Below are 22,081 nucleotides of genomic sequence, written 5' to 3' on the forward strand. Positions count from 1 at the left end.
TAGATCCTCTGACACAGAGGCTCTTTGGTTCCCTCTGGTGGCACAGTTTTCTTTGCAAAAGTAATTTTTGACAAGATGATATGACCAGATTTCCAGGATCCATTCTGAGCTGCATCATGTCCAAGTCTTGACCGAATTTCTAGTGGTCATGTGCTGAAACCCATAATTAGTCTCTGGAATGGTTGCCTGCAAGATGGGTGATAGGATAGACTGTGCACAACAGTGGCTTGTGCCATTTTGACCCCTCAGGCATCTGCCATTAGTTTGAATCTTGACTGGACCTTTAAGGAGAGTGTAGCCAAATAGGTGACAGTTTCTGTAGCAGATTGCACCCCATCTCCAGGGACCTGAGTTTGATCCCGAACTCTTGTGCTGTCAATGTGGTTTTCATGTGTGCTACTGTTTTCCTCTGCAGGCTCGAGTTTCTTCTCCATCCCAGAGATGTGCTGGTGGTTTGATTGGCCATTATAAATTGCCTTCACTGTAGGTGGATGGGATACAGTTGAGTTGATGTAGTGTGAGGGAGGATAGGTTATCAGGGAGATGGGAGGAGAGAAGAGCTGGCTCCCTCCTGTGTGGTGTAGGGGAGTGAATCTGTTCTCAGCATTGTTCTGGTAGGCTGTAACATTAGCTATGCTACCATATAAGCTGGTTCATATTTGTTTTATTAATAATTCAAAGTCTTAGACTATTGAACATGCCAATGATAGCTCTGTTAGGTTATAGTTTCCTCCTTTCTCCTGCCTTAGTGACACACTTCTGATCCAGTGCTGTCTGACTGTTCCATTCACATTAGAACGCTGAACAGTACAGGCCCTTTGGCGAACAATGTTGTGCTGACCTTTTAACCTACTCTGATAATCAATCTAATGCTCCCCTCCTATATCGCCTTCCACTTTTTCTTTCATCCATATTTAGAGAGCAACATTCTAAAGTTTGCCCCAGTTTGATCAAGCTGTTTAACTTTGATAACCATTGTCATCTTTTGAGAGTTCTGGAGGTTTTGTCCAGTTTTAAGCTCCCCATATTATTACATTGCTTTTGCTTGTAAGGTTAAGATATGTTCGTATTTTTCCAATACATCAGCCTCCTCTTCACTCTCCAACTGAACGGCGCCTGTGTAAGCAGGAATAAAATGTCTTGCTGAATTTAGACAGCTGTTCGCTTGTTTTGGGCTCTCATTTAAAAATAATTCTTGCTAGTTCCTCCTTTGTTACCTTTCTCGTTTCTGATAGTACATAATCTGCTTGCTGGGGGATGTTTGTTCCACCAACCACAGTCTGCTGTTGGATAGTGTTCAGATACCCAACCTTAAATCTCTGTAGTAGTCAGGACCAGAAATTTGGACCATCTCCATCAGCCTTCCCACTTCCAGCCCAAACAAGGGTCAGGAGAAGAATCTTCACAATCATTGCCCCTGCAGAGAAAGTCACCCTGAACAACCTGTAGTTATACCAGGTCTATGACACAGCTTCCTTCTGGATCTGTTTCAAGCAACTATATTTGCTGCCGTGCAGAAGCTTGTCAAGTTGTTTGGATTCCTGGTGGTTTCCTGTTTTGTAATTTTTTCTATGATAAATGGTGGCTAGTAATTGTAAGCTAGTTGCTCTTTTCTGCCCCCTCTATTTGGGAAAATGGAAGGGCGGGGTTCATAGAGTAAGTCACAGTATTTTCCAGTGCGCAAATGGCCCCTTGGCCCACCATCACCATGCTGACTATACTAATCTGCTTTAACTCTCTTCCTTCTTCCTCCCTCCCCCCCCCCACTCAACGCCTACAGAAGAGTATGTACATTTTTCACTTATGCTATCGGTAAGAGGTATAGGAACTACTGTGCTCTTGGAGAGTGTTGTGACATGAACGAAGTCACCAGAGAGGCACTGAAGCTAGTAGATATAGAAGTGTTTTATTCAGCAACAGGCATCATATTGAGACACTCTTGTTAGAAGAGCCCTCCTGACCCAATATTACATGACATTTTTATATGCTGAAGATCAAAGATAACAGGACAGTTCTATAGCTTTAATGTATCTACAGTGCTTCCTTTGAAATACATATAGTTTTCACACAGCTCTTTCTTCGCAGCCACACACCAGACACCCAAAATGAATGTTAATCCCCACTGACTCTAGGCTGCATTCGTGCATATGCAGCATCTGACGTCTAAGCGGAATTGACCCCAACCTGCAACTCTAGGGAACCCATTGTTCTGAGCTGTGTTTTTAAATCCAATCTGAAATCCACATTCAAATCTGAAGGTAGGTTGCTGGTAAAATTGATATTTTCTATATAGCCTAACCCCAGAATATGCTCTAACTGGAAGGAAGGGAGCTACAGCTGAGCAATCCTGTTTGGGTAGAAACAATAAGAATATAGAATAAGACCATAAAGTTTATTGGTATATTACTGTCATGAATACCGAGATACAACAAAAAACTTTTCGTTATGTGCCATCAGTCAGATCATTACATGCCTAAGTCCAACTGGATTGTAAAAAGGAACTATATTGTGTTACAGTTCCAGAAAAAGTGGTGTGTAGGTGAAGTGCAAAGAACATGGTGAGCTAGGTTGGAAGTTGAAAGGTTAATCTTTCAGTGCATGGGAATCCTGTTCAGGGGTCTGATGATAGCAGGATAGAAGCTGACCCCTCGAACCTGGTAGTTTGTGTTTCAAGTTTCTGCTCGATGGGAGGAAAGACCAGTGTGGGAAGGTTCCTTGATTATTTTGGCTGCTTTTCTGAGGCAGTAATTGGGGAAATGGTCATTCGCATGGCTGGCTGGTGGGAGTGATACGTTTAATCATGGAGAAGATGAACAAAAAATGCACCCTTTTTCAGTTTGATTGTGCAAATAACAGAAAAAGGAAGTATTTCTATTTTTGCCTCACTTCTGGTAAGTATTAACTTGGCTTATTTGGTTGCATTCTATCTTTGACTTTCAAAAGGTTTAGATTCATCTCTGAGATATGTATAGGTAGCCTCAGCTTTCCTCCCTGGTTCAGTTCAGTGTGTGGATTGGTGCAGTGTTTGCTCATGTAACTGAGCATCCTTTGTCACATACTGTGGATGTATTGTTAAGATTGGGGTGAAGGTTGGTTGCTGTGAGCTGGGATCCCATGTCATTAACAGTTAACCAGTGGCTTTTTTTTTGTCCTATTGGCAGGTTTCGAGAGGGATGAACGGAATTGCTCAGACTCTATCCACAGGCGCGAGTGCATCCTGTGCCAAAAAGAATAGGGAGGTTAGACCTTCACCGTCCAAGACTGTGAAGTACACTGCAACGGTGACAAAGGGAAACGTTACATACACCAAAGCCAAGAGAGAACTGGTCAAGGAAACCAAACCGAACCATGTTAAATCCAGTGTAGCTGTTAACCATACAATCTCAGGGAAAACTGAAAGCAGCAATGCAAAATCAAGAAAACAGGTGCTATCTAATGGGACATCCCATTCAAATGGTGCTGGCCTTAGCTGTGTCAAACTAAATGGAAAGATGAATGGGAAAGCTTCCACTAAAGGTGAAGTCAGAGAGGTAAAGGAAGGACTGCGGACCTCCAAGAGGAGGCATGAGGAGCTGAAGCAGATAATAAAACCACAATCACCTTCAAAGAGAGTGAAAGCTGCTCCGTGTACTGCAGGAGCCGAAGATAATAAAGCAAATACAAAAGTAAAAGCTCTACCTAATGGACGAATAAAGTGTGAAACACCAGTGAAGAACAGTGAAAGACAGAGGCTTAGGAAGGCTTCCTTAGGTAAGAACACTCCAAGCAAACAAGCACAGAGCAAATTGGAAAGTGCCTCCAGCGAAAATAGTTCTACCTCAGCTACAGAGTCCTCTCACAAGACGCAAGACTCTTCAGTAAAACAAGAGAAAGGCAACAAAGTTGGCATGGCACTGGTTGGAGAAATTCCCATTCTCAGGCCAACCCAAAAAGAGTTTCAAGACCCATTAGCTTATATGGAAGCTGTCAGAACTCAGACAGAGAAGTATGGTATGTGCCGGGTAATCCCTCCCTCAGACTGGAGGCCTGAGTGCAAATTGAATGATGAAATGCGGTTTGTGACTCAGATTCAGCATGTGCATAAACTGGGTAGACGGTGGGGACCCAATGTACAACGACTAGCCTGTATCAAGAAACACCTCAGATCTCAGGGCATTACAATAGATGAGCCCCCACTTATAGGTAAGACATATACTGAAACACTTCCTTTGTAAAAATGTACAATGCATGAATGATTTATGTACTGTATTATAAAGGCTGTCCACGATATTAGGAAGACACAAGGCACTGTAGATGCTGGAATTGTGATCAATGAGCAACCTGTGCTGGAGGAACTCAATAGTTTGAGCAGCATCTGTGAGAAGAAAGGAACTGTCAGAACCCTGCATTGGGACCTGAAGTGTTGACAGTTCCTTTCCTGCCGTGGATATTCTTCAACCTCCTGAGTTCTTCCACCAGATTGATTGTTGCTCTATTATGAGGATTCTCTTTTTATGCTGCTTATAGAGCCCACTGCAAAAGCTTATCGTTTAGCTAAATTACTTTTAACCTGATGTGGGACTGGAAAACACCTATAGAGTGCTTTGCGAAGAGCGTAATCTTCCTCATTGTAATCAAATCTTCATTGGGAAGAGCTCTAGGATTTAATGTTGTTTTAAATTCCCCATAAATGGAAACATCATCTGTGACAACTCGATGCTTCAAATACTTGGCTGTGGTTATCACATTATCAATCTCTTTGAGCAGCGATGGTGTGTTGGCGGCTCTTCAGTCATTTGGCACATTTCCATTTCTAAGGCTGTCTGCTGTTTTCTTTCTGACATCATTCAGTACAGTTGTAGGGTGCATGCCATCAGGGTGCCAGTTCCAGCAGTCTTTCTAAATTTATCCACTCTGTGTTCTTCCTCAAGTGCACTCATTTGGACTACCACATCCTCCTGTGAAACCAAGGCAAATTATTGGATGGGATTGTGTTGTTGACCAACCTGCAGTTCTGTTAGAGCTGTTGAGTAAGGAGGAATGTACAAACCAGTGGCTTCTGTGTTACTGCCTCTGACCTTGTGCTTCCTCTTAGCACTTGGTATTGATTCCAGGGGTACCACCTTAAAATGATGGACTTGGCTCTTCTGCCTTGCATCAGCAGCACCATTGATGCCTCTTGTTCCCACAGGCTCATAGTCTTCACTAAAGGGATGTTCAGCTAAGTCTTTCTGTTTTATTTTGTTGTATCTTAATGGTTTTACTCAAGTTTAAACACACATTAAACTACTGTTAATATCTCTTAATTCATTTTAATTTTGAATGATTCAATTTTTAAAATCTCTGATTATCAGTGACATTGAGACAGAGTGGAACAGGCCTTTGACAGCTTGCAGATGCCGCTGGGATGGGTGTTACCCTTGTATGTGATATCTAACAAGCAGGTCTCCACTCATAGCCTGCTGCCCCATTCCCAGATCAGCTACAGAACTGAGGCATCAGGGTTGTCAGGACCCACAATGAGCTGGTGTAGGGGCAGGGTGAGAGGTACTCGGGGCACAATCCTGTCCAAGAATTTAATGCTACCGAGGACTTCCTTTCTTTCCCCTCCAAGATAAATGATGGTAGTTTCCCTGGTGCCATTTCCTCACATACACCATACTGTTGATGTCAGCATAAATCATTTACACTCAGTGGTGTTCATGGTCTTCTGCTGCTGTAGTCCATCCACTTCAAGGTTTGACTTATGCATTCAGAGATGCTGTTCTGCCCACCACTGTTGTAACGTGTGGTTATTTGAGTTGATATAAACTTCCTGTCAGCTTGAACCAGTCTGGCCATTCCCCTCTTACCTCTCGCATTAACAAGGTGTTTTTACCCACAGAACTGCTACTCAATGGATGTTTTTTGTTTATCCCACCATTCTCCGTAAACTCTAGAGACTGTTGTGCATGAAAATCCCAGGAGATCAGCAGTTTCTGAGATACTCAAACCATCCCAACTGGCACCAACAATCATTCCACAGTCAAAGTCACTTAGGTCACATTTCTCTGAATAACAACTGAACCTCTTGACCATGTCTGCATGCTTTTATCCTTTGAGTTGCTGCCACATGATTGTCTGATTAGATAATTACATTAACATGCAGGTGTACAGAAGCACCTAATAAAGTGGCTACTAAGTGTATGTTCATATTGAAAGGTTGGTTGAGTAGACGTGAGGACTTTGCTTCTTGTGTACTTAACCTACTTGATCAAGTGATTAACAGTCTATTCAGATATTGCCTCCTCGTATATTAGTATCAAGTTCTGTTTGGAAGTTCAACTCATGTCTTGACAATGCTATGTAAATAAAAGCCATTCTTCCTAGTACCTGTGCCCGAGATCTGTTCTTGTACTGATTCAGTTTGTTCTCTACCTGTCTTTCTTCACTTTTCCTTTCAGCCTTTCGAACTGTATTTCGATATGTGTTTGGAGACGCGAGAGATCGCGGATGCGGGAATCTGCAGCCGCAGACAAACTGCTGGGGAACTGAGTGGGTTGAGCAGCATGTGGGATGGGGTCGGGGGGTGGGGGGAGCAGGAGCTGTTGAGGTTTTGTGTCAAATCCTGATGCAGGGTTCTGACCTGAGACATCAACAATTCCTCCCACTGCGCACCCCCCAGATGCTGCTCAGCCTGCTGAGTTCTACCAGCGGTTTGTTTGTTGCTACACTCTGTGTTTTGTAGGTTTGGCTTGGACCCAGTTGTTATCATCCTGGGGTTATTATTTGCTTCTAATCCTTTCATTTATTTCTCTATTTGTCCCAGAGTTTCTGGTTTCTGCTCCAATTGCTTTTGGGGAAGGTGCTCGGTCTAAAGGCTACGCCAGTTTGTTTTCATTAATGTGATTCCCACTGAATCAGCTGTTTTTCAAGTGAAAAGCTTTTTATCTTCCACACATTCCCATCCTCGCCCCCAAGCACATTCAACTTGCATCTGGTTATCGTATTAACAGCTCACATAAAATTCACTTCTCTGAAGTAGATCCAATGCTGCCTCTTCCTTGGATATTGAGTTGTACCTAATTGTTGAGTCTCTTTTTCTCTCCATCCCGTCACTAACACCATCACAAGCCAGGGTGAAATGTGTCAGATGTAAACCCACTATTCTATTTTGAAGTGGGTTGAGAGAAAATGATATTTCCATGACCCCACTTTTCCCACTCCCCACCATCCAAGTAACTTGGCAATCTTCAAAACATTTGGCCAAGGCATTTGCACTGGGGAGTCACAAGTGTGCGTCCTTTCTTGGCAACTCGTATAGCCATTAACTACATCCGCTCTCTGCTGGCTCAGTTGGTTACATGGAACAGAGAACATCTAACACAGGAACTGGGTTTGAAAAGTCGATCCCTTTAATATGAATGAGACTTGCAGGGTGTTTATGACCACCATTAAGCTCTTCGATGGAAAAATAAAATCCTTTCCAGTCAATCTCATTCGGCAGTTACATTAGTCCTAATACAGAGGGCCTCTGTCTCCATTGGCTACATGAGCAGAGAATTACTGAGTGTAGGAGCAAACTGAAAGATAACATGAAGTTGGTGTTTAAACTAACGGGTGATTTATTAAAAACTGTGTGCACCAGGAAACCAGTCAAAGCTGATCTACCTGAGTGTGAATTTGTACAGCTTTAAGATTATCAGTAGAACAGCATCTTGGTGGTGGCTGCGGGAAGATTAATTAACAGACTAGGCCCTGATTACAGAATAAGATGATTATCCACATGTCTAACAGTAAATCCAGTTTCCTTTTGCAGCGGTGGGTGCGTGCTAGAACATAATTAGTGAAGTTCCTGAAACTTGTGGGGGTGTCATTATTACTGTACTTTTTTTCTACTTTGCTCTACTTGTCACCATGTCTCTACTTTTGTCTGCTGTTCCCTGTTACCACATTAGCACAATCCACATCCTATTTACTAGTTATTATTCCTCTCCATTCTTTCCCCCACAACACAGAGCAGATAGGGTGAAATACTTGTTCCTCAGATCTCAATTCATTCTAATAATCACCTTTCTAAAAATAATAATGCCTCCTTGTACTGGCTTTGCTACTTGAAAATATGTTCTTCCTATCTTCTGTAAGATGTCTTTGTATTTTAAGTCTCCTGCCAACTGCTTTGGTCCCAAGGAACTCTAGTTTAGTCGGTCCCTAGTCATTCTCTAGTGCAGGAGCATCCTTGTGGTTTGGCGATCAGAACACTCCAGCTGTACTTTGTGGTTTGAGAATTGGCCTCCCTGCTCCCTGCTCCCTGCCCTGGACAACTGAGGATGTCACACCGTCTTCGAGCACACAGGGATCCTTTTTTACCTCTACACCAGTTAGTGTGTATTCCTTCATCTCGTTTGCCTTCATTAAACACACTACCTCCAAAACTCACTTATTTACCTGACTCCTCCACTGCCACCTGTCAGTATGCCAAACATCCATGTTTCATTGGAATGGTCAGTATCCTCAAGATGAGAGATGCATCAATGCTGTTACTAAAGCTAGGTATTTACTTACACATTCTGTATCCGTATAGCCATTGTACTTTGCTATTGTGGTTCAGGAAAACTTAAGGTTTTGGATGTATGTAAACAATTCTCTAACAAAACAGCATCCAAGTCATTGTTTTTTTGGTAGGACTACCAAGGAATGTCCAAAATACGAACTCATCTACAGATTTAAGCTTGGTTATTAAAGGAGATCATGGTCAATTGCAATCTGTGTCAAAATAAGTCCTCCGGTGATCAAATGCAAAATCATTCAACTGTGCCTAATACACATTTTTGTTCCCAGCAAAAAGAGATGCGAGAAGACTTGTTAACATTGTGCTCTTTAATAGCCTTCAGCAGTAGGATGTACCGGAGAACGTCCTTGGAGATTATTTCAACTCCAGAAATTTTCCAACATCTAGTGCTATGCTGATGTCAAAAGGTTTTAAGCATTTTACAGACAATGTCTAGATTTGCAGAGACAAAGCACAGAAGCGTGTTTGAAGGGTTGATTAGAGCCCATAAGTAGCAATGTAAAGCTGAATACAAGTGTGTTCTTAATCTAAGTAAAAGAACTCTATAAATTGCACTCAAATTTGCAGTCTAAAAAGTTCAAATTAAAATTTATTATGAGAGTACATACATGTTGCCACATATGACCGTGAGGTTCTTTTTCCTGCGGGCATACTTAACTAGTCTATAGAACAGCAACTAAGCAAGATCAATGAACAACGAACTGTGGGAATGCAAATATAAATAAGTAGCAATAAATAATGAAAGCATGAGATAACAAGATAAAGAGTCATTAATGTGAGGCCATTGGTTGTGGAAACATCAGAAATAGAATGGGTATGGTTACCCCCTTTTGTTCAAGAGCCTGATGAATGAAGGGTAGTAACTGTTCTTAAACCTGGTGGTGCAAGTCCTAAGGCAATTAACGATTAATGGCCCACCCTCCTTGGGCATTCTATCTTATCCTTACTTTCACTGTGCAGAAAATGCAAAAGCCTGAAAGCACGTATCATCAGGCTCAAGGACACATTCTGTCCCACTGTTATAAGCCTATTAAGTGATTCCCTAGTACAATAAGATGGACTCTTGACCTCACAATCTGCCTTGTTATGACCTTGCATTTTACTGTATACCTGCACTGCACTTTCTTTGTAACTTCACGAGGGATGATTGATAAGTTCGTGACCTAAGGTAGAAGGAGATGAGTTATTAACTTCAAACTTTCTGCATAATCACTGAAAGAGTTGAACTGCATGTGCATGTAACGAGAGCTGTATAACTCATCTCCTTCTACCTTAGGCCACAAACCTATCAATTACCCCTGTTGTGGGCACTTTCTGGAGGTCCAAGATCCGTATGCTCCACGACCGCTGGGCTAAGCATGTAAATGTTGGAGGGGACTATGTTGAAAAATAAATGTGCTAGGTTTTCTAATATCGACTCCTTCTACCTTAGGCCACAAATTTATCAATCACCCCTCGTATTTTGTATTCTGTTATTGTTTCACCTTGTTCTACCTTAGTGCACTATGCATAACAAGCTTTTCACTGTATCTCAGAGCATGTGACAATAATATTCCAATTCCACTGGCAGATATGTTTAATCAGTAGGAATCTGTTAAACAGAAAGAGGGGAGAAATTGAAAAGGATGCAAAGAATCTCGGCACAGTAAATCATTTGGATAAGACATTGCCCCGTCTGTCTAATTAAGAAAGTTATTTGGAAGAGAAGAGGACTGTTATGTAATCTTTTTCAATTTAGTATTTAATCGGGGGAGCCTAGATAGGGTGAATCTACAGTCTTGTTTCCTTGGGTAGAGGAGTCTAAAACTAGAGAGCATAGGTTTAAGTTGAGAGGGGAAAGATTTAACAGGGAACCTGAGGGGCAAAAAATGGTAGAGGCAGGTACAATTACTGCATTAATAGGACACTTAAATAAAAACCTGATGGCATGAACATTGACTCCTCTAACTTCTGTTAATGCCCCTCCTCCCCTTCTTACCCCATTCCTTATTTATTTATTACTTTTTTATTTTTTCCCCCCTTTCTTTCTCTCTTTTTTCTCCCTCTGTCCCTCTCACTACATCTTCCTCTGGTGCTCCCCTCCCTCTTTCTTTCTCCCTAGGCCTCCCGTCCCATGATCCTGTCCCTTCTCCAGCCTTCAACTTTCAAGTTGCCAATCAACTTTCTAGCTCTTAGCTACATCCCTCTCCCTCCTGTCTTCTCCTATCATTTCGGATCCCCCCCCTCCCCCTCCCACTTTCAAATCTCTTACTAGCTCCTCTTTCAGTTAGTCCTGACGAAGGGTCTCGGCCCGAAACGTCGATTGTGCTTCTTCCTATAGATGCTGTCTGGCTTGCTGCGTTCCACCAGCATTTTATGTGTGTTGCTTGTATCAATAAGTGAATTTGACTAAGGAGGAAGAATGAGTTGGGAAGGAATCAGGAGCCACTTCTTAGGTTGACTGTAATTCAGTGATAATTCAATAGCATTTGCTTTTGATGCAAGACCAACAACTCTGTATTGGAAGTCTGCTTTTTACTTTGTCTTTAAATGGAGAGTGGAATTGTTTAGCCCTTGCTTATGTTCAGATATGGGGGGATTTTTTTGAGAAAGAAATTTTAATAATGATAGTAATATACAAGCAACTAGGTCCCGCAGGACTCTCCAGTATAGAGGTTCTGAGATCAGTCTGACCTGTTGATGTGTCACTTTTGTGAAGCTGTATTAAATAACTTCCTGCAGCTCCTGCCACCTATCCAGCACTTAATGATACAATGCATGTGGTACCTCTCCCACTATTTTCAGATGTCATTTATTCACCACGTTCTATGAGTTACCAAAACTTCAAACTCCACTCTGCTACTGTTACTGTTTTACAATGGATCAGATTTATTTACTGTGTTTAACTTCAAAGGTTGTAAACTCAAAGAGAAGCAAGGTTTTTGTAGTCATTGCTCACATTTCAGGGGCAGAAGCTCAGCTCCTGATGACTCCTTCCAATACTGAGTGCTTGGACCTTTTTGAGCTAGGTTCGGGTCAGGTTGAAACTGTTAAATTGAATTAGTATTCTTGGGGGGTGGGAGTTTTAACACAGTGTCATTTGGCTCAGCCCCCTTAACGGTGGCCAGGGAGAATCAATGAGAGTCCTTCATGGTTGCCAATGATTGTTTCCTGGGAAATCTACTCACTGGGGTCCAACGATGGATATTGAAGTCAGTCCAGGATTGGTCATATATTTCTGAGTGGGCTTTTAGTTGTCAGCTAACGGCAGACTGTTCAGTACAGCATGTCTATGCCAGCCAGGGACGAGCCCAACGAGCAGAGATTCACTTTCTTGCTCTTGGTCCGTAACCTCATAGAAATGGTACTTGATGTTTGTTAAAGCACAACCTGGCCAAGCAGTAGGTTTTCTGTTACTGTGTCCTTTCTGCTCCTCCACATTCACCAATCCTCCACTCTTACCTCATTGCACACTTGAGGCTGAAATTTGTGGGCAGTCATCTTATGGCTCAAATTTAAAAAAAAGTTTCCTCAACTTACTTCCGAGCTTTTCCACTCAGTCCTTGAGAGGTGGACAGGATGGATTTGCTGTCATGGAGTCTTCTACCATATGGAAATTTGGTCATGTCACATTTCCAACTTGTTACAAACAGTTCACATGAATGGAACCATGCTGTGGCCTGGGGAATACTTGTAATTAACCTGTGATCATTAATTATTGGTCTCATTGTAGGAAAAAGATTATACTTATCTGCCTTGTCTAGTTCCCTGAAGGTTTTATTATCTCAGTTAAATCTCTCTCTCATTTTCTAATGTGATACAAATGTTTGGGCTCTGGTTTGATACCACAAATTACCCAGAGTGTTTGATCACTCACTTACTTGCCTATCACCCATAGTGGGGCATATGCCACCGACAGCAGCTAGACAGAGTCTTCTGTCCCGGGCCAGTCTCTCAAGTTGTCCCCAGGTGTAGCCTTCCTGGTTCTGCCAGGAATGAGGTCTTTGAGGCTTCTGTTGGCATTTGTGTAGCATGGATTTTTTTCCGGGATGGGTTTGCTTACCCTATGCTCAACCCTGCTTCTTTCACAGCTGGGCTTGGGGCCATCCATGGGGAAGTTAGTTTGATCACATGGGAACATTATCTACCTGTCATAGGGGGAGTCTGGTGGAAGCACAGTGTTGAAGGGATGTACAATCTGCCTTCTAATCCCTTCCGTAGATTGATTACTGGCCCATTGTTACCATAGCTGGCTTCTAGTACAGTTTGTGCTTTTAGTAATGCATGGGCAAACACTTTAATAGCTACGATGCTGTACTTGCACAGAGTGATTTGTATTGTTGTGTTATCCCAACCCCTTCAGAGAGCTGTGTTGCTTTGTCTTTGCAAAGTATTGAGTTCAGGTAGGGAACCCATGGTAAGAACAAGTGGGATGAACATTTCTTTTACCAGTCAGAGTCAAGTCCAGTTCCAGTATCGGTCATCCCTGAGCTATAAATGCCTAACTTACTGGCAAACGTACATAGGAATGAGCTCCCATAATGTTACCAAATTCACATGTTAGTTTTTACGAACGATGGAACTAATGTCTTGCTCTTGCTCTCTGCGTTCTCCACCTTTAATAACTGTTCTTTGTCTTTGTGTTTCACTGCCACTCATTACAATTCAGTGGAGTATCGTTCCTATGTTGAGTGATTTCTGTGTATTCTCAAACTTGTCAGCAAAATTGACTTATAGGCGTCTGTAAAACAGAACTTGTTTGTTACTCAGGGACAGCCAGCCTGTATTTCAGTAAAAGAACTGCAGAGAAAATTCCAAGTTCTAATGAGAAACAATATGTGCAGCTTTAACTTGTGATATGATTGTTTTAAGTCTTTGCAGATGTTAAAAGAGAATGAAGCACTTGTTTAACTGTGTGGAGGGAAGGTACTATTTAGCCAGTGTTCGGCTAGTTTTTGCTTCTTGCTCTGAAATGCAGCGTTAACTTGGCCCTGCAGAATCTTACTTTGCATCACTTGTGCTTCATGGAGTTATACAGTGTGAAGGCAGCCACTTTGGGCCACTGAGTACATCCCAACCGTCAAGCAGACACTTACACTATTCTCATTTTTATTCTGCCGGCACTCCCATCTACTTCTGCTTGATCTGATCACTTACCTTTTTTGCATTGGGGAAAGTTTACAGTAGTCATTTAACCAACCAGCTTTGGGATGTAGGAGGTGACTGAATGTCTGATCAGAGTGGTCATAGGAGAACATGCAAACTCCTCACGGACAGCAACTGGAGGTCAGGATTGAATCCTGGTCACTGGAGTTGAGGCAGTAGCTTCACTAACTGTGCTGTGCTGTACTATTGCTAACTTTGCAGTGCAGCTACTGAGAAACATAACAGTTACTGCCTCTAGATCTCTCTCCCCTCCATTTAGAATTGGAGTTCTTCTGACAGTGATGCAGGAAACCTGCCATCTATGTGACCAGGAGATTTTGGTGCAGTGTTTCTCAGCACCATTCTCAAATTGAGGAATATGTCTTAAATGGGAGTGAAGTGGGAGAGAGGAATTTTTATCTTTTTTTCTAGTATGTTGTTTCTACCATTAACAATAAAAAGGTAAGTTACCTATTCCTTTGGGTGTTACTGTTGATTAAACATTATTGATATTTCTATATAATCAAATGAGATGATAGTACTTGGAAAATAATAATTCCCAAATAGCAGGGAAGGTATATTTAAAAGTTTTTTTTTGAAGCATAACTGGTGCTATTAAGACAAAAGAATCTGGGTGGGTCCTCTGTGATTTAAGACTAAATTATCAGAATGATATTGATTTAAATAGTGAGTGATATTCATTGTGTAATATTTAATTGATAGAGCAATGACCTCTTTTTGAAAGTGCAGTTCTGAATGTAGCTGCAGTGGTATTGGCTGAAGCTTGGGATATTGATCTGTTTCTCTGTCGTAGGAGGATGCGAGTTGGACTTGGCTCGGTTTTACCAGCTGATCAACGAAATGGGTGGCATGCAGCAAGTGACTGACCTCAAGAAGTGGAATAAATTGGCAGACATGCTGCGAATCCCCAAAACTGCACAAGACAGGCTGGCCAAGCTGCAAGAGGCTTACTGCCAGTTCCTACTCTCGTATGACTCTCTCTCACAGGACGAGCACAAGAGGCTAGAGAGGGAGGTGTTGAAGGAAAAAGAGAACCTGGAGAAGAGGAAAGGACCCCTGGAAGCACATTCAGATAACACATACAAGTCTCAGTCTCTGCCCAGGTTTGAGCCAAAAAACGGGCTGGTAAATGGTGTGGTGCATAAAAACGGCTTCCGGAAGAAGCTGAAAGATATAACAGACTCTGATTTGAAAACAGGCAGGCGGCGACTGTTTCCTCAGGAAAAGGAGAGTGAAGAGGATGATGAAATTCTCAGTGACTTGTACAAGTGTATATACAAGGTGTGTGCATTCACATAATCTACATCCAAATAGATTTGCTTTATAATAGTGACAACACACTCTTGATATTTATAAGCTGAAGATGTACAATGAATTATGCCTGCGCATTATGTAGCTATCACAAGAATCTGTTTGCTCACTTTATCAGCAGAACCCTTTGATACACCAGTAAGTAGCTAAAGGTGAAGTCCTTGATTGTTTTCAACTAAAGAGGTTTGGCTTCAGGTTGGTACAAAAAATTGCATTGCTACACATACAGAACAGTGTCAGGTTATGACTCTAAAGCTAATAACTTATATTTGGCTCAGGAACATTTTCGAGATAATTTGCTTAATGCTGGCTGATGTACTCGAAGCACTTAGGGCTGTTGATACATTCATAATGAGCATTTGAAAGGGAAATGGTTCTTGGGTATTCATGAGTTCTGAACAGCCTAAATGGTCTTTAGGCTTGTGGTAAACGTACTTCAATCCTTTTGTGGTTGGTATCATATAATCCAGTTCTGACAACACCCTGTAAATTTTGAAGGATGAAAAATTAATTTGAAAAACAGATGCAAATGAAGTCTTAGTCTTAGTTAGCTTTGGTGTTGAGTTCTAACATTACATTTCCAGAAATGCCTTAAGGCAAGGAATTAGACATTAAACAGGAGGATATCAAACACTGTGGTACAGAGGGAGTGTATATCCATAGTTCTTTAAAGATGGCTATAAAAGCATATGGAGTTCTTTCCTTTTTCTAGCTGAGACACAATGCAAAAGCAGGAGTTCTCTTTGAGTTGTATTACCGAGATTAGGGCACAAGTTCTGCATACATTATGGGTCTTTGCATTACAGCAGAGATGTGTGTGCATGAGAGAGGGTGCCAAGGTGATCTAAAGTAGTATTGCCAGCACTGGAAAATTGTAGCTCTGAGGAAAGATTGGATAAGGTAAGGCAATTTCCATTGGAACACAGGAGGCTCACAGATGCCACAAATGAATAAAATAATCAGGGGTCACAATGAGCAGGGAAGACATCTACCTTATCAGGGGTGTCAAAAACCAGGGGCTTAGAGTGCAAGTAATTTGCAGAAGGAATAAAAGGTAGAGCAGCAAATAACTTTTCATCAGAAGATGGTGAGGCTCCTGAGCTCACTGCCTGAGAGGGTGGCAGAGCAGAATCCTGACTGGCATGGTTGTAGACCTCATCTTGGGAGCGGAGGGTAGGTTGGGCTGAAGTTTTATGACCATCAAAGGTACGATGGGCCGAGCAGTCTCCTGTGTGATGAACTATTTATGGTTCTGCTGTTTTAAATGCAAACAACAGTTGTACTGGCTTATTAAAAGCCTAGTTCTTCCCAACCTTCCTCCTTTCTACGTCCTCTCCCCTTCCCATCTCTCCCAGCGTACTGGTTATTGCTCACTCCTGTAAAGGGTTACCATGGTGGCTGTTTAAAGAAAGATGTGTTGTGTTTCACACTGTTTCATGTAAAACAAATCTCCCCCCTCCCCCTACATTTTGTGAGCCAATGTGCAGAGATGTCATGTTGCTGGGCTCCAGGTGATCCAGTATCTTAATGATATCTACGCCTGCTTGCTGATCTAAAAGTCATCTGCAAAGAGTAATTTTAGCCCTGTCCCAGAAATATTTTGTTGGCTGGGTCAGTCTTGATGCTCACAGCTGGATCAGGAAGGCAAATTAACCCAGGCATTAAGTGATCAGAAGTTCTCCGCTTTCTGTGTCTGCACCAGGTGATCATCTGCACGACTGGAAATGTTGGTTGACCTCCCTTTTTATTGATGCCACATACCACTCTTGTTGGCAGAGTTTCACAGTCTAATGATCCATTTTCAGAATTTATTGACTAATTCACTGGTATTTGATGTCGGGAGATTGAACTGCCTTGCACCATCACATTCTTTAAATTAAGAGGATCATAAAAGTAACCTACAGTACGAGCAAAGGTAATCATTCAGTCTAGTAATTTTACTTGCTGAGTAACCTCCTCTCCTCCTCTGACCTCGTCCAGTCATTCTATTTTTTTTAAAAAAGCTTCTAAATACATCACGTGATTGGTTTCACATTTAGAATTACCATGACTTCTCCAACCTTAAGCCACTCTAGGCTGTTCCCTTGTTTCTCTGTGGGTGTCCTCTCATGCGAGCAAGGAGCACTAATCTCTGTAGTTCTTGCGGATGCGTTTGCAGGTCTATCACCATTCCATGCTTTTGATCTTGGTTCAGGCGGCCTGAACACTACTATCTTTGTGCAGGTTCCCTAAAAGTTAATTTGCAGGCTGAGTCTGTGGTGAGGAAGGAAAATGCAATGTTGGCATTCATTTCAAGAGAACTAGAATATCAAAGTAAGGATGTTATGTTGAGATGTTATGAAACACTGGTTAGGTCTCACTTGGGAGTACTGTGAGCAGTTTTGGACCCCTTATCTTAGAAAGGATGTGCTGACATTGGAGAGGGTTCAAAGGAAATTCATGAAAGTGATTCTAGGTTTGAACAGCTTGTTAAGTGAAGAGTGTTTGACGGCTCTGGGCCTGTAATCACTGGAATTCAGAAGAGTGGGAGGTGACCTCACTGAAATCTATTGAATGGTGAAAGGCCTTAATAGAGTGGTTGTGGAAAAGATATTTCATATGGTGGGATAGCTTAAGACCAGAGGACACAGCCTCAGAATAAAGGTACCACCTTTTAGAATGGAGATGAAGAATTTCTTTAGCCAGAGAGTGGAGAATCTGTGGAATTCTTTGCCACTGGCAGTTGTGGAGGCCAGAATTCTTGATTGGGCAGGAGATGAAGGGGGGGAGGCAGGAGATTGGGGCTGAGAGGAGAAAATGGATCAGCCGTGATGAAATGGCGGGCCGGCTGGTAGCATAGTGGCATCAGTGCCGGACTTAGGAGCGAAGGCTTCCAAGTTCGAATCCAGCCGGCTCCTTTGCACGCTTTCTATCTCTGCTGGGTTGAGCATCGAGCTAGCAACTTGGCTTCGTAAAAAAAAACGTCATGTCAGTGTCCTGATGACTCCACTCAGAGTTGAGGGCTTTCTTCTTCTTCTTCTATGATGAAATGGAAGACTCGATGGGCCAGGTGGCCTAATTCTGCTCCTATGTCTTATGGTCTTAAGGTCTTATCTACTTCAATAAATCCAGCCTAATAAACAATTCTTAATTATGTACTTAACTGCCTGCTACGCAGCTGATGTTTAGGACAGTAATGAAAGTCCGCCATCTCTGTCTGTATATAAGGATTCTTCATTGAGAGAACTTAATTTGCTAAGTAACCTGCACTGACATCATCTCATTTTTAAAATAAGAAAACATTGTTGCTGAACATATTGGTATTAAAAGTTTAGCGCGTCAATAGGCCTGCACTCATGCAGAGACCAAACAGGGTGAGGACAGCAGATTATTTGAAGGATCTTTATAAATTAGATTGATTTTTACAAAAATCCAGTATGTTCAGTGTTGATAACCAAAACTATCCATGTTACCTTAGTTGAATTTAAATTTCCTAGATATTTTGAAGGATTCCAATCACAGAAGGCCTTAAGTTAGGTGCCACGTAAGAGATTAATAAAGAAGGCCAGATTGCTCACTATTGGGGGTGATTTACTGTGGGATTGAGGACTAGTTAGAGGACGGTAAACAGCATATGGCTAAATGCTGCTTGTTCTGGTTGGGAGACTGACTAATAGGGTGCCACACAGGTCAACACAGATCAGAGTAAAGGTCATTTGAAAGAAAATGGCTGACCCAGTCAGTACAAATGAGCTATATCAGCAGTTTAAAAAAGCTGCACTAGTAAGCAATGTTAATCCTGCTAGGAAGTGTCTGTGATGTGTAAAGTAAACCAGGACCCTGTTGACTAGTGAAGCAGCTGTAGGGAGTGGGAGGGGAAAAGGTACATGAATGACTGCATCTTGTTCTATTTCCTGTCCCTTTGTCAATGGTCCAGAACACTGGTTATTCATCTAGTAAGTGCACAACTTCACTCCACTGCCATGAAATAATCTTCTGTTGGCTTTTAACTAAACTAATGACATTTTTCCACTCATTGTTTATACTTAAACGATGAGCAACCTAGTTCAAATTTGTTGTTATATTAAGAACTCGTTGAAAAGAAACATCGTAAAGTAACATATAGATTTGTTTTAAAAATATTTCAATGCAAAAAGGTTTTCAATGCAACTTTTCAAATGTTAAAAAAGCACTCTTATACCATTGTTTTCTGGAGATCATGATGGTAGAACTTCCACCTTGCTGCTGAACATACTGCCTTTCACTGGTCACCTTTCTGCCCACACAGCCCATCCCTCCCCTCCACAGTGTTCACTGCTCCCGTTTCTGAATGCTTAGTTGCTGTTTTCTCAACCCTTACTAACTGGTTTTAATTAAATTTTAGAAGGACCTACTTCATTCTTAAGGCAACATGCCACTCTGCTTTCAAGACCAAGAATCTTGGCTTTAATGCCATGTCAGACCTTTGTGTATAGAACATCAGCTTTCTTCCCAGTCTTGGTTAGATGTTCATTCCTCAGATTGAAAAACACCTCCCCAGATAGAGATATCAGATGGGTCTGAATTGGAGATGCCTTTAATGCCTCCTGGTAGTATTCTTTGGTATGCACCTTCAAAAGCAGTCCTTCCACTGGCATGCTTACCATTTGGTTTCACTTTACAACTGTACCTTTGGTAAAGAAGAGAGAAAATTGGCAAACAAGAGCCCTCATTTTATATAGAATTTTGTCTTTCATATTTTAGAAAAAGTTCCTTTGCTATTCTATGACAATTTTGAGAATAACCTTTTGAGAAAAAGTGTATGTTCCCAGTTGATAGTTGAATCACACAGAGTCAAATATGACTCATGGAACATTCATTTTTTAAATCTAAATTTTCAGCAAGATAGAACTTAGTTCTTTTATTCACAGTTCAGTTTCTGTAAATGTGTGTACTCTAAAGTTGAGTTTTCACTCTCAAGCATTCTATAGCACATTAAGTTAAGAAAAGGAAGGACTTGTTAGTCCAATACAACATTGGCCATGTTGGACAGTCCTGGCAATTGTTATGTTTTGTAACTTCAAAGCATTAAAGTAATTCAAAGGAAGACACAGGAATTCGAAATGTGAATCTAACTTTAAGCGAGGTGTGCACGTCTCACATGACAGTGTGATGACGTATGCAATTCACATATCTCTACATATTACCATATTTTGTTACTTTTTTTTCTCTCCAAAACATAAAATTAATCGAAAGAGAACCAAGGGATCCCAAAAGATGGGTGTCTTAGTTTCGTTTTCACTTTAAGCAAGGCATGTACTTATGATGTGGTGCCATTATGATGTATGCCATTCACGTACTTTAATATATAACCTGTAATGAATTAGTTTATAAAAAGAATGCTTAATCAAACAATATATTTATAATATTACTCCTGTTACTGGAAATATTAAATACACAACACTCCTCCCTGCTTAGGCATAAACTCCAACTCAATATAGAATGCATCTCGACTATATGCACAATACAACTACTATACGGACATCCACAGCATAATAAATTTTAAATTGTCCCATTCAGGCCTAAAGGATTCCTTTCTCTTGTGAGATAACATCTTTCCTGACATCTTTCTTTGCCTGGCAGGTGAGACTTGTTCTATGAAACAATCTCAGGTTCTGGGGCCTCCTCCTTGGTAGTTGTAGGAGTTGACTCTGAAATTGCAGGACGTAGTTCTGACAGCACTGGACACCTTTTATTTCTCCTTCCCTTTTTGTCTTCTAGTTTGCGCATCTTGATCTTGGGGAGGTCATTTAGTTCACTGGACTATTCCTCTTATTAATCCTTCTATTCCTCCCTTTACGATCTGATCTCTCCTCTTGATTTGCAAATCCACATCATCTGACAAATCTTCTGTTTTCTTATCTCCTTTCTTTTTAACCTTCCATTCACTCAGCTGGGCTTTGGTCTTTGCATCTACTTTCACAAGCAGCTTTTTGTCACCCAGTTGAAGTTCATACAATGACCTTAATTCATGCAGAATAGATTCTGGTTCTTTATACACACAAAAAAAAACAAGTGCTTGCAACTTTCCTGAAGCTCCTTGAATGCTCTTTGAGCTTAAAATCAAGCCACATTTAGCAAGTAACTGCCAGATTAATGCATCAGAAGCTTTTTCAGATATTTGCCTACAAAAACTGTTGTAATCAGACCACTGCTTTTGTCACTTTCATGATTCCTCTGAGCAACATGGTCCTTCCTTCGTCCAATATGATCTCTAGCCAGAGGCATGGAGCTTGGCATTGACACCTGTTTACCCTCTGTTGAGTAACGGTTCATGGTGTTTGGCATGGAGAAAGTGGCATCATCCAGTACAATTCTTAATTTGCTTTTGGTTGCCTTCATTGCAGAGATTGTGGCATGCAAATTGCGCCAGTGTCCAATTTCATTTAAATTAATTTGCGGTTCACTTCTGGTGTTAGTTATATTGTTTGGCTATTGCTAGTTTGCACATTTTAAAGCTCAAGGCTACGCAGTCCTCTCATCATTATCAGATTTTTCATCAACAGCATGCAGATTAGTGCTCTTTTTAAAAATTCAACTTGACTTTAGCTTTTTCTTTGCTCTGTGCAGTCTATTTATTTTTTGTCTGCCCAACATGCTTTTTGTATGTGTCCTATTTTATTGCATTTTCTGCAAGTTTCGCCTTTAAACCTGCATTGGCCTGGTGAATGTGAGCCCCTGCCACAAAGTTAACACAATTCTTTCAGCCAGGCAATTTTCTGTTTAGACATTGCAATCTTGTTCATGCTCACTTTCATTCTTGACTGCAACTCAATTGTGTCTGTGGTTTCCATTGAAACATCAATTTCAATTGCTCTTATAAATGTGAATTTTGAGTTAGAAGTCATTTTTGAATGCTATCTTGTAAGATTCCACAAACTAAATGTTCTCTCAGTGTATCATTAAGCCAATCATTGAACTGATGATACTCAGACAATCTCTTCACTTCAGCCGCGTACGCTAAAATGGACTCCCCTTCCTTTTGATTCCGTTTATGAAACCTAAAGCATTCTTCAGTCAATAATGGCTAAGTGTTCCTGCATTACTTTGACAATATAAGCAAAGCTAATTGCTCCT

At 41.3% G+C, this 22,081-nt stretch overlaps 1 protein-coding gene across 8 annotated transcripts in view; it reads left to right on the forward strand.

Annotated features, from left to right (window-relative positions):
* The window catches only part of jarid2b (jumonji and AT-rich interaction domain containing 2b), a 358,906-nt gene that overhangs the window by 293,150 nt on the left and 43,675 nt on the right, over nucleotides 1-22,081 (forward strand). For all 8 annotated transcript variants that reach the window (XM_072283626.1, XM_072283631.1, XM_072283632.1 and 5 more), the window contains 2 exons: nucleotides 3,162-4,182; nucleotides 14,469-14,956. In XM_072283626.1, coding sequence (XP_072139727.1) covers nucleotides 3,162-4,182; nucleotides 14,469-14,956 — 1,509 coding nt within the window. The remainder of the gene's footprint in view (nucleotides 1-3,161; nucleotides 4,183-14,468; nucleotides 14,957-22,081) is intronic.

The sequence above is a fragment of the Mobula birostris genome, chromosome 19 (assembly GCF_030028105.1).
Source record: "Mobula birostris isolate sMobBir1 chromosome 19, sMobBir1.hap1, whole genome shotgun sequence".
NCBI classification, from domain to species: domain Eukaryota; kingdom Metazoa; phylum Chordata; class Chondrichthyes; order Myliobatiformes; family Myliobatidae; genus Mobula; species Mobula birostris.